The 12,160-nt window shown below is 40.7% G+C and overlaps 1 protein-coding gene across 10 annotated transcripts in view; it reads left to right on the top strand.

Moving 5' to 3' along the window:
- CUX1 (cut like homeobox 1) overlaps nt 1–12,160 on the top strand; it is a 271,313-nt gene that overhangs the window by 136,086 nt on the left and 123,067 nt on the right. For all 10 annotated transcript variants that reach the window (XM_062614918.1, XM_062614919.1, XM_062614914.1 and 7 more), the window contains exons 6-8: nt 2,140–2,263; nt 4,224–4,300; nt 5,106–5,172. In XM_062614918.1, coding sequence (XP_062470902.1) covers nt 2,140–2,263; nt 4,224–4,300; nt 5,106–5,172 — 268 coding nt within the window. The remainder of the gene's footprint in view (nt 1–2,139; nt 2,264–4,223; nt 4,301–5,105; nt 5,173–12,160) is intronic.

The raw sequence follows: 12,160 nt of genomic DNA, 5'->3' as shown, positions 1-12,160 counted from the left end.
GTGAAAGATCTTCCAGGGGGTTTTGCTGCAACCACTCATAAACTGGCATCTTTTATTTTCCCTGTTGGCTACTAACTTCCTTTCTGTTTTGCCACTGTAGTCTTTGCAGTGTTTTTCACTCCAGTGCAATAGTTTTACACTCCATTTCAAACAGGGATTAATAAGATATCCAGGGAAAAGCCTGTTGTTAGCTAAGGGTCCTTTGATCAGTTAATCTCTTTGTTTGGAGGGCTGTGTATGAGCTATACAGTGCCTGTAAGAACTCCTTCCAAAAGTGGTATAAATGCAGTGGCTAACAAGCTTTGGCTGACCTACACAGTAAAGACAGCACTTAGTTCTTCGGGCAGTATATGGATTAAAGTATGCTTGTCCAGCACATCTATTGTTAGGTCTCTAAAGACAAAACCAAATTTTGTTACAAATCATATTTTTTCCCATATCTGTGCACTTCTTGCATTCATTTTTGTAGTTTCATTTCCTTTTGCAATGAAACATTAAAACTTTGTTAGGATGCAGCCGTATGCGTTTCCATGAGATTCTTTTGCTCTCTGCTTCTCCATCTACCTGAATACTTTTGCAAATTTATGTCTGAAAATACCTGAAGCAAAGGTGTCTCTGGTACAAAGAGTACATCATTTCTACGTGTGGATGAGCATCCTTTTGCTTCTGTGGAGGAGCATCCTTTGCTTGTTCAGGAAAAGATCACAATTTGTATTATTTCCCAGATCTCTGAGGAGAATTTCCCTTTGCTTTAAAAAAGACAAATCAGAAGTGGCACGTCCTTTTCAGGGCCTATTACTCAGTAACAAGCCTCATCTGGTCTTTCCAGGGCTAGCAAAATCCCACTCCTTGATTCAAAAGAAGATGGTTTGCTGGCAGTCATTTTTACCACTATTCCCCCTACTTCTTTATGGTCACAGTGGCCCAAGCTGCCACCCGGTGTATTTCCCAGGCAGCAGACCTTGTCACTAGCTACTCTCTGGCTTTACACTTCTCAAAGTGGAGACTTTGCAAAGATTATGTATGGTTTTGTGTGATAGTATTGAGAAACTTCTGATGTGCAGAGGTATTTTTTCCTGAAGCATTGTTAATGGTATCTGTTACTAAGCTGCTGTCTTTAACCCCCCCCATCTCTGTGTAAGTACACTGAAATGTGTTGCTAGCAGCGAGTCCTCTGGCAGTCTAACGCTTTTTCCAAATTCCATTATTGTTACAAAGCATACTCTGGTGAATGTCCTGCTTTTCCTCTGCTGAGCCCTATAAGGATCCAGTCCTTTCCTGTGGGTGGGATCAAAGGGCTTTCACACAGGCACGGATGAGGGCATGTAACAAGATGCTGTCCATCAGAGACTGTGCTGTAGCTCTGCAGGTTTATGCATCTTCTCTCATCCATTACCAAGCACTGCAAATGTGAGATAGCTTCTTGAGCTCAGAGAAGGGTTTCTGCAAATTCCCTGGAAGGCTGCGAGTGCACTCAGAAAGTTATAATAGTTGATGCTTGTGCATAAAACCTGGTGTTAGTGGCAGGGCAGTTAGAGCAACTACGATATGAAGGGCTCCAGAGTGTCTGTTGAATCAGATCTACTGTTAATATAGCAGTTAAATCTTAACTGCCGTATTTTTCATCAGTTGAAAGCAGAACGTGGCTGTATCCCAGATATGTGTTCAATTAGTGTTAGATTGCATCTGTGCATGAACCATAGTAAAACTGCCTCTCTTTACATGAGCACAGTTACGTGAATTAGCTGTCCTGTGTATAAATGCATACTTAAACCTACACTGGGACTTTATTAATCTCCACTCGGCAGCGAGCTAATTTTAGACTAGTCAATAAGGTGATATTATATTTTCCAATTGATCCCCCCCCCTTCTTTCTGTTTTTTAAAGTCATGTTAGAAGAACCTTCTTCACTCTGCTTTCCAGCAAACACCATTGATCCTTCTCAGCCTAAACACTTAAAGTTCAATTTAACATTTAGGGAGTAAAAGGTCTCCAAAGGGACTCATATCCATTGATTTTGTGTCAGAGTTGAAGAGCTAAAGTTTAAAACACACTGAGCCTACAGGGTAAAGAAAGCCTTGTGTTGCGGAACCACGTGGAGCTGTGTAAACTCATTCTTCCCCTATTGTTTTTCTGTAGAGGTTACAATAAAAACACTTAAAGAGAAAATCCGAGAGTATGAACAGACCCTGAAGAACCAAGCGGAGAATATAGCCCTTGAAAAAGAACAAAAGTTACAAAATGATTTTGCGGAGAAGGAGAGGTGAGTGTTTATGTGCATGTGTGATCTGTCAGCACTGCAGAGGAGGAGAGATGTATTTCTCTGTATTTAATCTTCCCAGCCAGGGCTCGCTGTTCAGTGCACTGAGACAGCTCATATATTGAGTGATTGTGGCGATTTATGTGTTTGACACGGAATCATTTGATACTCAACTTTGCACCGAAAAACAATGGTGAAAGTGTGGAAGTAAAACAAGGACAGATTGTTTCTTTGCAGTAGTGCTGCGTGGGGGGTGTCATGTTCAGAAGGGTGCAAACCTGCTTTTCTTCTTCACTAGCTGTATTGTCCTTTGTGACGCTAATATTTCTCCATTAGCCGACAGTGTAATTCAGTCTGCTGTGTCTGCTTTGTGTGTCACAGTACCATTGTAGAATCTGCACAACCCTGGGCTGGGCAAGATGAAACACTGTACACAAGAGCAAAAAGGAGCATCTCTCTTGCTCCTGTGGTAACATCTAAGAGAGGGGGTGTGCTCATGAATTACCCTTAGAAGGATTGCGCATTCCTACGTGTCAAAATTAAGAAGGATTTTAATTACTTATTACTGATTTTTGGAAGCATCTTGGATGCATTTCTAGTCTTTTACAAACAGGCAGGGAATGTTTGAATCTTGCAGGTCAGTGAGCAAACAAATCAGCAGGGTGAGACTAAGGGTCTTAAGAGGGATTTTTTAGGCTGCATTCCTACCTTGAGAATTCATTTCTTCCATGGAACAATAACACTGAAGCGATAATATGTTCAACTTAGTGTGGAAGCCCTTCAGTTTACATAAGCTCTTTAGTTGATGGGTTGGTTGTTTCAATTCAGGTCTGTATAGGGAGAATCTGTCGGTGAATGCAAAGCTTTATTGAATCCCTCAATATCTGTGGTTACTTTTCAGTAAGTAGTGTGTAAGCAGTGGCTTTACCAAGTGTGATTTAGATATGCTTAGAACAAAATGGCAGGTCATGGAATGCAAATAAAAGTGTGTATAAGAGAGGTTTTAAGTTCTCAAACTATATAACTTGGTATGAAGGGAGCTGATGCACGTTTCTGGCTATAAATAGTTACTAACCTGGTCAGCAGTGTTGGAGAATAAATGTGTGCACCCTGTGGGGTGCAAGTAGGATGCTGGTAGTTTCATAAGGCCTTCCACAATTCCGAAATGTGCAGAATACCTTAAAAGCAGTGTCATAAAAAGCAGCAACTCCTGGGAGATGCTGGAGCAGCTCCCTTTCAGAGATGAGTTTTCTAATGCCTGCAGTCAGCCTACAGCAAGGAGTGTAGCAACTGTATGGCCAGATGATGTTGGAACGTGTATAACTGACACAAACGAGAGAATATTGCCTGTGGACATAAAAAATGTGAGCATATTAAAGTTTTGCTCATGTTATATGGAAAATATCAGTGTGAGATTTGTTTTGAAATATGTGTGTTCTCCTAAAGAGTAGCTAATAATATTACTGCATTTGGCATCCATTAGAGCTATGATGAAACAGCTGCTGCATCTATGCGCTATATCAGTTATGGCAACAAATTTCTTCATTATGACAGCGAAATGGAAATGTATCATTCTTCTTGTACTAACTTTGTACAACAGAGGGTGCCTGGTGACAATTTTCTCAATGTGTGTGACATTTCCAAAACAAATTATGCTCAAGAAAACCTTCCACTAAAGTTGTCATTTATATAGCAGTCAACTCTTGTATAATGTTCACAGCTTATGTTATGAGGTGGCTACACTGTTAAAATTTTAATAAGTGGGACTGCAAAGTATGAACAGTATCGCAGCGTGACATGATTTATGGGTCCCGTTGAAGCACCTTGTAGTCTGTGTGGTGTTGTCAGTTGTCTGATGACAGTTGAGACATTTAATCACTCTATCTTCCAAATTTGCAAAATAGGGATAAGTTGTTTAACATGATTATGAGCTCTGTTCTCACCTCTTCTCTTCCCTTTATAGAAAATTGCAGGAGACACAGATGTCGACAGCCTCGAAGCTGGAAGAAGCTGAACACAAAGTTCAAGCCTTGCAAACAGGTTTGGCATCGCTTTTCTGACCTCTAGCAGTGATTAGACTGGAGGTGGGAGGATAGAGATCACGAAATGTATCAAGACTGTGTGAACCAGCTCTTGGAAGTGCAAAGATCCAACACAGCTTAAATGTGCTTTGTGCATTGGACCTTCTTTAGGGCTTCACACCTTAAGTCAGCACTTGTGTTGCAGCCAGTCTATTGGTAAATACAGTGGACAGGGCCAAGCATGAGGCAAGTAAAGTGTTAGAGCATCACTGCAATTAAATCAGACCATGGAACTTCTCATGTATGTTGTGTTTTGATATGGTTTCACACATTTCTGATCTATGATAAACACGTGTAGTGATCCGGGTTCAGTACAAACCTAGTTTCTACCAGTGTGTCTTGCCTATTGCTATGACTTGCTTACCATTAATAGTCATCTCTGCATACTTCGAGATTCCAGGTCTGGACACATTTTGTGTAGTTTCATTTGAGAACACAAGAAATTGTATTACCTGAATTACTGCAGTAAATATTTCAAATGAATAAGCAGTTTAGCCGGCTTAATAGAAATTAATAATGTCTAGCTTTGTTAATCAAAAACTATAAAATTTCCAGTGTAAAAGAAATACCTCAAGAAATTGTGAAAAATCAAATCTGTGTTTTTTTCTAAGTCATAATGGTGCCTGGGTAGAAAGATAAAGCAAAGAATTTTTCATCAGGAGGTGTACAGCTTTATTTGTGGCTGAATAAAAGAAAATGAGAGTAGTCTTTTTGCTTTTCACTGCTGTCACAGTGCTGTAATGCTTCATGTTTATGCCTTTTAGCCTTGGAAAAAACCAGAACAGAACTATTTGATCTGAAAACAAAATACGATGAAGAAACTACTGCAAAGTAAGAATGCGCTGTTTTCTTTCTATGTCTTCCTTCAGGGTATCACTGCTTTTTTGTTTTGCGTCTGTCTGCTGGAGACAGACGAAATGGAAGAGGTTCAGGAGTCCAAATTTGTTGGAAAACATGGTCATAATTTGGCCTCCTATAGAGAGATTATTAGTTTTCATATTTTCTTCCACCCAGCGAGATGCTTTTCCTGGCACACATGCTCCTGCATTCCTGGTTTCATTCTTAGGTGCTACGTCTCTCATGTATAATATATACCGTGTACCTCTGATACTGTATATTTCTTAGATTTTATTTAGAAATAGGGCAGTTTCAGAAATAAGGTATTTACTGTGATCTCCCAACCTTGGTGAAAATAAAACTTAGTTTAGTAAAGGATTTCTCTTTCACTGTTAGGCACCCGGCATCTTTCTGTTTTTGGGGTAGCAGTCATCGCTCTCTCAAATTCACCCCAAATTACTGAGTAGCATTTTGTGGTGGAATTTTCTTGTTTTCAAGCAGAACATGAAGGTAGCCTCAAAAATATATATCCCTGTCTTCTTAATGGCTACTGTTTCCAATTATCCCGTTTTTTTTTAACAATCATTGCAGGAAACAACAAAAGAGAGACAGACTTCTGCTGTTTTTCTTTGAACCCTTCATATTTAAGGAACGTTACTAATGAGAAGGAATTCTCATGATCAGCAGTATTAAGCCCAAAGAATCATTTCTGTGTCTGGGAATGGGATGGGAAAGAAGCAGCCATTTCAGATGGGTGTCCCTTGGCCTGCTGTAAAGGCAAGGGTTGGAAGATGCACATCATGTCCCTGTGGCCGCTGCCAACATCCTGCAGAGGCCCAGCTTCACCCCCACTTCCAAGTAGGCTGGTGATGGGGTGAACAGAGAGGAAAACCCTTGCTGCTGCCCCTTACCACCCATTCTGGTATAGGGTATACGGTTAAGAGAAGGCTATTGGCTGTCTCTGTATTAGGGCAAGAGAAACCATAGCCTAGGCTTGATGGAGGAAGGAATGACATGGTCTTGGTGTAGCCTGTAGGTAAGTGCTTTTTGGTGTGGCTCATGGCACTCAAGGTAATACAGGTTTTTCAAAGCTAGCCAAATTGGCAACAAATTTTAATTTCTTAGCATATGGTTCTGTGATCATTGAGGACCCGATTCCCCTCTGAGTACATGGAGAACTTGGAGCTTACAAAATTCAGTCCATTGTGGTTAAGAATCAGCACTTGGAGTCAAAACACCTTTTACGTGATTCAGGAAAATCTTTTAGGTAAATTTGGGGTTTGCTCTTTAAGTCCAGTTTCCTTTGAGTTCCATATAAAGGGATCAGAAGTATTTTTGCTCCCTCATTGATTTCCTCCTTCTCTAACAGACACATCCTAATGATGTTTCTGATGGAGCCTTAAATTAGTGCAGATTGCCTCTATTTTTTTTTCCTGCATGTAACTGATGCTGGCAGCTCTGTTGCTGTTACTGTGTCTTGCAGTCACTTCTGTGGGAACAGTCAGAGATCAGGGCTCAGTGGTTACAGGCACTGAACCTAATAACCCTTCGCTCTTTTTAATGTTTTTATTTGGAGAGTGCTGCGTTTTTTGATACTGTGGCCCTAAATACTGGAATTTATGTTACACTGAGCAAAAAATCAGCTCTAAAATGTTTGTTTGCATTTCTAATGCGTTTCATTGTGTCAGGGAGATTCATGCGGAAGTATTTCATATGATCTTGAATACGATTCTTACCTAATATATAAAGAATGACATAAAATTAGTAGCATCTGCAGTAACAAAAAGTTTATTGTGTTCTGTAGCAGAACAATTACAAAGGCCGGGTCTAAAATACAGTGATCGTGGAGCTGAATCCTGAAGCAGACATTAAGCATGTACTTTATCTCCCAGACTAATGTGCTGTGAAAACAAACTTGTAGGGACCTAATAACAGAAGAAATATTTTATCATTGTTTTGGATATTTATGGCAGGAATAGTGCTTGCATAACAACAGTCATCTGTGGAGTTTGTAGCCTCGATTTTGCAATATGGAAATCTAGAAAAACATGAAAAGGGAACTGAATGTAGACAGTGAAATTGAGTCATCTATTTTAATTGTAAAAGCTGGGAGAAAGGCTGAAGAAACACCAATAAAAATGGTGAAAGACAGTTTGATTCTTTGCTACAAAGAGCTCCTCTTTTGATCTAAGTCTGAAAAGCTACTTGTATTGCCAGTTTTAATTTTCTGTTTTAAAAACATGTGATTTTTATCTTAGGCCAGAATTGTTGGTTTTACAGACGCTTATTTGATGCAGATGAATTGGAGTGCCTTCAGGAAAAAAAAAGATAATTGTCAATTTTTTAAAGCTAACAGTGCTTTTAAGATTTTCAGTTGTGGAATAAAGCTGTCTTTCAGCTGTTGGTAACTTTGAAAATCTTTCAAGCAGCAACAAAAAATAGAAGCAAACGAAATACACAGTAAATAGTCTTCATATCAGCATTAAGGGGTCTGGATTTTGTCCTGGCGACTGGTTCTTGTGATCTTAAGGTTGGAAATCATGGTGTCAACTTGTTTGTTGATCTTTTCAAATGTCCTGCTCAAAGTATGTGCAAAGTGAGGTACAGAGGGACCATCCGAGCTTGATGCTAGCAAGGATCTTCAAATGGGAGCAGCTGCTGAAGTTAAAATCTTCAGTCAAATCAGCTTCTGACATCCCAGCGTATAAAAATCCCCTTTGCCAGCAAGCAGGTACTGTGTATGCAGCAGGAGCAGGGGTGCTGCCCCAGCCCTTCCCTGGCCCCAGCATCCCACCGGTACCCTGCATGCAGGGGCTGAAGGTGTTAATGACAAGAAGAAGTTTATTATGTGCAGTCAGTGCAGTCTGTCAGCTGGAATATCAGAAGCTGAATTTGACAAGATGGCAGCAGCAAAGTTTTCCATGTGTAGGCTTGAAGTAAAATGTAATTAGCCTTTATGTGCAGAACAAGGATCCATTGATGAATACAGCTGGTCTTTGTTTTTTTCTGTCATTGAGTGTGGGAGGTAAAAGTGTTCTTCTTCATGTTTATTAATACAAGATTCCTTAGACAAATGGCAAGCACAGTTTAATATTTGTTGGAACACAGAGGGGCTTGCCAAAACAGTTGTTGTGTAAGAGGATTTCAAGGTTTTCAGATTATAATCATCTCTGGGTTAAATAAATGAATGATTACTCTGCCTTTTTCAATTAAAGAGGCACATCCACTCTTGAGGCCCGATACTGATTCTGCTTGCTGTCCCACACATTTCTATCAGCAAACCTGGATTTAACCAACACTCATGAGTTTGATATGGAGATTCTGTCGGAGCTGGAACTGAAAAGCAAATTCAGACTGGAGTTTCAAGAAAATTAAAGGTTGTCGGATACCTTTTCTTTCTCCTGCTTCAACAGAGAATTTTTTTCTTTCTCCTCTATGGAAAAAGAAACATTCTTGTTTGCATCTCCTTAGTTTTCTGGGGACAAAATGTTCTCCTTCCTAAAATCGCTCTTTTGCTTCTGGTTCGCTGCGGAGTGCAAACAAGTGTTTGGGATTCCCAGCTGAGCGGTTAATGCTCCCAGCCAGAAGGCTTGAATTCCAGTTTTAGATCAATTCCAGAGCCACCTCTTCACTCCAACCCCTCCTCTCCCCCCAACCTAAATGAATTCTAATTGGAAAAGGATCTTCGGTTGTAGCACATACAGTAGGCTTGTTACATTACTGTTAACATGTGGGTTGAGGCTCCCTGCCTTTGATGAAAGAAAATATCGAATTTCACTGAAATGCTACATTTTCACCGGGAAATGTTAAGTAGCCTTGTGAGGATTTTAGCTACTTCCCCCCACTCTTGCAATAAAAAACCTTCATAAACAACACAAAGCAAAAACTGTTTAGGTTAAGGTTGTCAGTCAGAGCAGCTCTGCTACAAGTTTTGTTACCTCTATGATTTTTTGCTCTAAAAGCAGTGTCTGCACACAAAATGCAGTGAAGATGTTAATATTTACTGTTCGTCCTAAGCCAACTACTTGCAGTAACTTGCAGGAAAAATATTTTGCCTTCCACTATATGAAGCAGAGAATTGTCCTTTCCTTGATTAGACTCATTATTTTGCCACCACAGCTAAGGCTGACACAGGAGGGCACAGCCGTGTAGCATCATTAAGGCTGTACACTGGTGCAGTATTGCAAATTACCCCACTGTATAGCTCCAGCTGACTTATTTTAATCCTGGGCTGCATTTTAATGAAAACTAAATCTGGAGACGAGCAGAGCAGTTGATGAAAGTGTGGTCTGTGAGCTGACAGTCCCTGCTTTACAATAAAGGGGAGTTTTCCATAGTTTTAGGGCCTGAATGGGAAAACTCGACTCACGGGATTTCAATATTGGTGTTTAATACTCATTTTCTTGCAGTGGTTGTAAACCATGGTCAGCGAGGCTGGGGCTGCTGGGATGGGCATTGTGCATGGATCTCTTACAAAGGCCATTTCTGTCCTGAAGAGCTTGCAACATGATGCCATCACAATGTAACAGAAGTTAATGAAACAAATAGGTAGAAGCTCAGGAGTAGGAGGACAGAGTAATGCCTAGTTTCATCCCTATAGCCTGCTTGAAAATAAATCCTCAAGTAATCTGCAGAGGTGGGTGACAGATGGGGAGTGCTGGAGCAGAGGTGGGTAATGGTGTCAGAGAGGAAGGGACAGCAGGAGAAACACAGCCCCTTGGCTTACCTGCATGCAGGCATGAGGGCACTCCAGTGTCCAGTGTGGGGAAAGGAAGAGGTTTTGTGGATTATACACCAAAAATACTGTAACAGCAGGGCATGCCTGTGGTTTTGGGCTGTTTGGGTTAAAGAGTGCTTCTCTTTCTTACTCATTATTGACCAGACCTATTCTTCACGCCTCAATGTGGAATGAAGTTTTAAAGATGTGGCTTTCTGCGTGGAAGGAGTGTTGGATTGGGCTTGAAGACATAGGATCAGTAGTTTTTTTTTAGAATTCATGAAGAATTTCTGCTTTAAGTTCTGTGATGGAATTGGAGTTCAAGTATTCATGTGAAATCTTCTATTACACGGGGGCGAATCTCAGTTAACTTGGGCTTCAGGGGAATAATTCCAAATCTAGAGTGAAAATTGAATTTGGCCTATGAATTATTTACTTTAATTTTTTTTAACAATCCTTTCCTGTTGAAGTGCTTCCTGGTACCAATATATCACGTCTCAGATGTTTGGAGTCTTCCATTTTGACTGTGCTCAGGGTCAAACTGAATAAAAAATAAAGTCATGCTCCCTCCAGCATCACATAATTACTGTGATAGATGGTCTCAAATGCTGCTTCCCCCCATTGAGCATGAAATACTGTAGTTAGGGTGATTGTGTTGTACACGACATGAAATAGCTTCTATTTGCCGTGCCTTTAGGGTCTTAAAGTTTCCTATTTCCTGTTCTTTTGATGAGTCATTAACTTCTAATGCTGGTCCCTGGAATCATTGCTGTATTTAAAGTCATTTCCCTAAAAACAGGAGGTGGAGAACTTCATAAGCCTTGTCACAGTTTTTTTTGTTCTTAAATTTCTTAGTCTTACCAAAAAATCTCTGCATTTTACAATACGGGAGATTTGTTAAGAGTTGTAACTGTGCCTTATGCAAAAGTCAACAGGCTGAAAGTCACTCTGGAACATTAATGATTTGCTTAAAAACCTAGAAATGAAGGTGAATGAAAATACTTTGGAGATCTGCTGCTTATTTTGATCTAAAGCCCTTGTGTGAAATAGGGCTTGAAAGCTGATGTGCCAACCAACCTGTTCTGTCAAATTTCTGCTTCAAGGATAGTATGATGTGGGGACTGAACTGCAGCGTGTCTGTAAAACCCTTGTCTTTGTGAATTGCTGAGTGCATTATTGAATTGCTGTGAAATGTTGTCATGAGTCTTTTGGGTAGGGAAACTGAGGCATGACTGTAGTGCTCAAAGAGAGCAAGTGTGGTCTTGGCTGGAGCCTTGAAATATGCAGATATGAGGATCATAAACCACAAACTTTTTTTTAAAATTAGTATTATGTATTTCTAAGGGTGCATTTCTGACATTTCTAAAAGAAGCATTTAGAGTTTGTAGGTCTTAGTGCTGGAGCTCGGCTCTGTTGTCTCTTGTTAGACCTGTAATGCTTGCAGTTAGTTCAGGTAACTTTTGGTAGCACAGAGGTGCCCTAGGTCCTTTCAGGGTATTTGTGTTTTTTAACCTCAGGTGAGACTGTTCAGTACCTTTTTCTAGTAGAGCCTAAAAGCTGGTGTTATTTAAGAGCCCAAAGTAGGGAAAAAACCAGCCTTAGGGTATTCCAACATACTCTAGTCATCACCCTGTTATCTGTAACCTTGGGTTGACATGAGATCTTTAGTTGGAAACCTTTAAGTAAATGCAAAGTACTGTATTAAAGGCTCTCATGCTGCTGTGCCAGCCATGCTGTTGGTCATCCTGACCACAGCTGCAACCACAGCTCCTTCCCAGGCATGAAACTGCATGGAAGCGGCTGCAGGGTGCACGGTGTGTGGGTCTGCATGAAATCACAAGGGGCAGAAGCATCCCTCTCCTGTCTGTTCCCACTTGCTCTCACTAGAGCCAGACCTCCTCAGGCTATTGCAAGCTGCTGTAATCCAGTGAGCAGAGGGACCACAAGCACGTTCCTACAGTCCCAGCCTGCCAGCAGGAATTGGCTTTTCCTGGGAGTCCAACAAAAGGGCAAAACAGTATTATGAGCCATCTTGCCATGGTAGCTCGTTTTATCTGGAACAGCTGAACTCTGTAAAGTGCTTGTGAGGGCTTTGTGAGGAAGAGGAGCAAGTTACAGGGAAGAAGCATCCTTCTTGCAAAGGCTCATCTGCCCCTGAGTGTGAACAAGGTCCTTGGGCTTCCATATCCCAGTCAGCTGAGCTTGGTTTTCAGACAGCTCTTTCATGTACATCTACATGTTATAATAGTCTAATTTCTTTGAATC

Source organism: Pezoporus occidentalis, unplaced genomic scaffold (assembly GCF_034315485.1).
Source record: "Pezoporus occidentalis ecotype Australia unplaced genomic scaffold, CSIRO_AGI_Poc_V1 ctg179, whole genome shotgun sequence".
NCBI classification, from domain to species: Eukaryota; Metazoa; Chordata; class Aves; order Psittaciformes; family Psittacidae; genus Pezoporus; species Pezoporus occidentalis.
The sequence above is the reverse complement of the archived record's forward strand: the minus strand, read 5'-3'. Positions and strand labels throughout refer to the sequence as shown.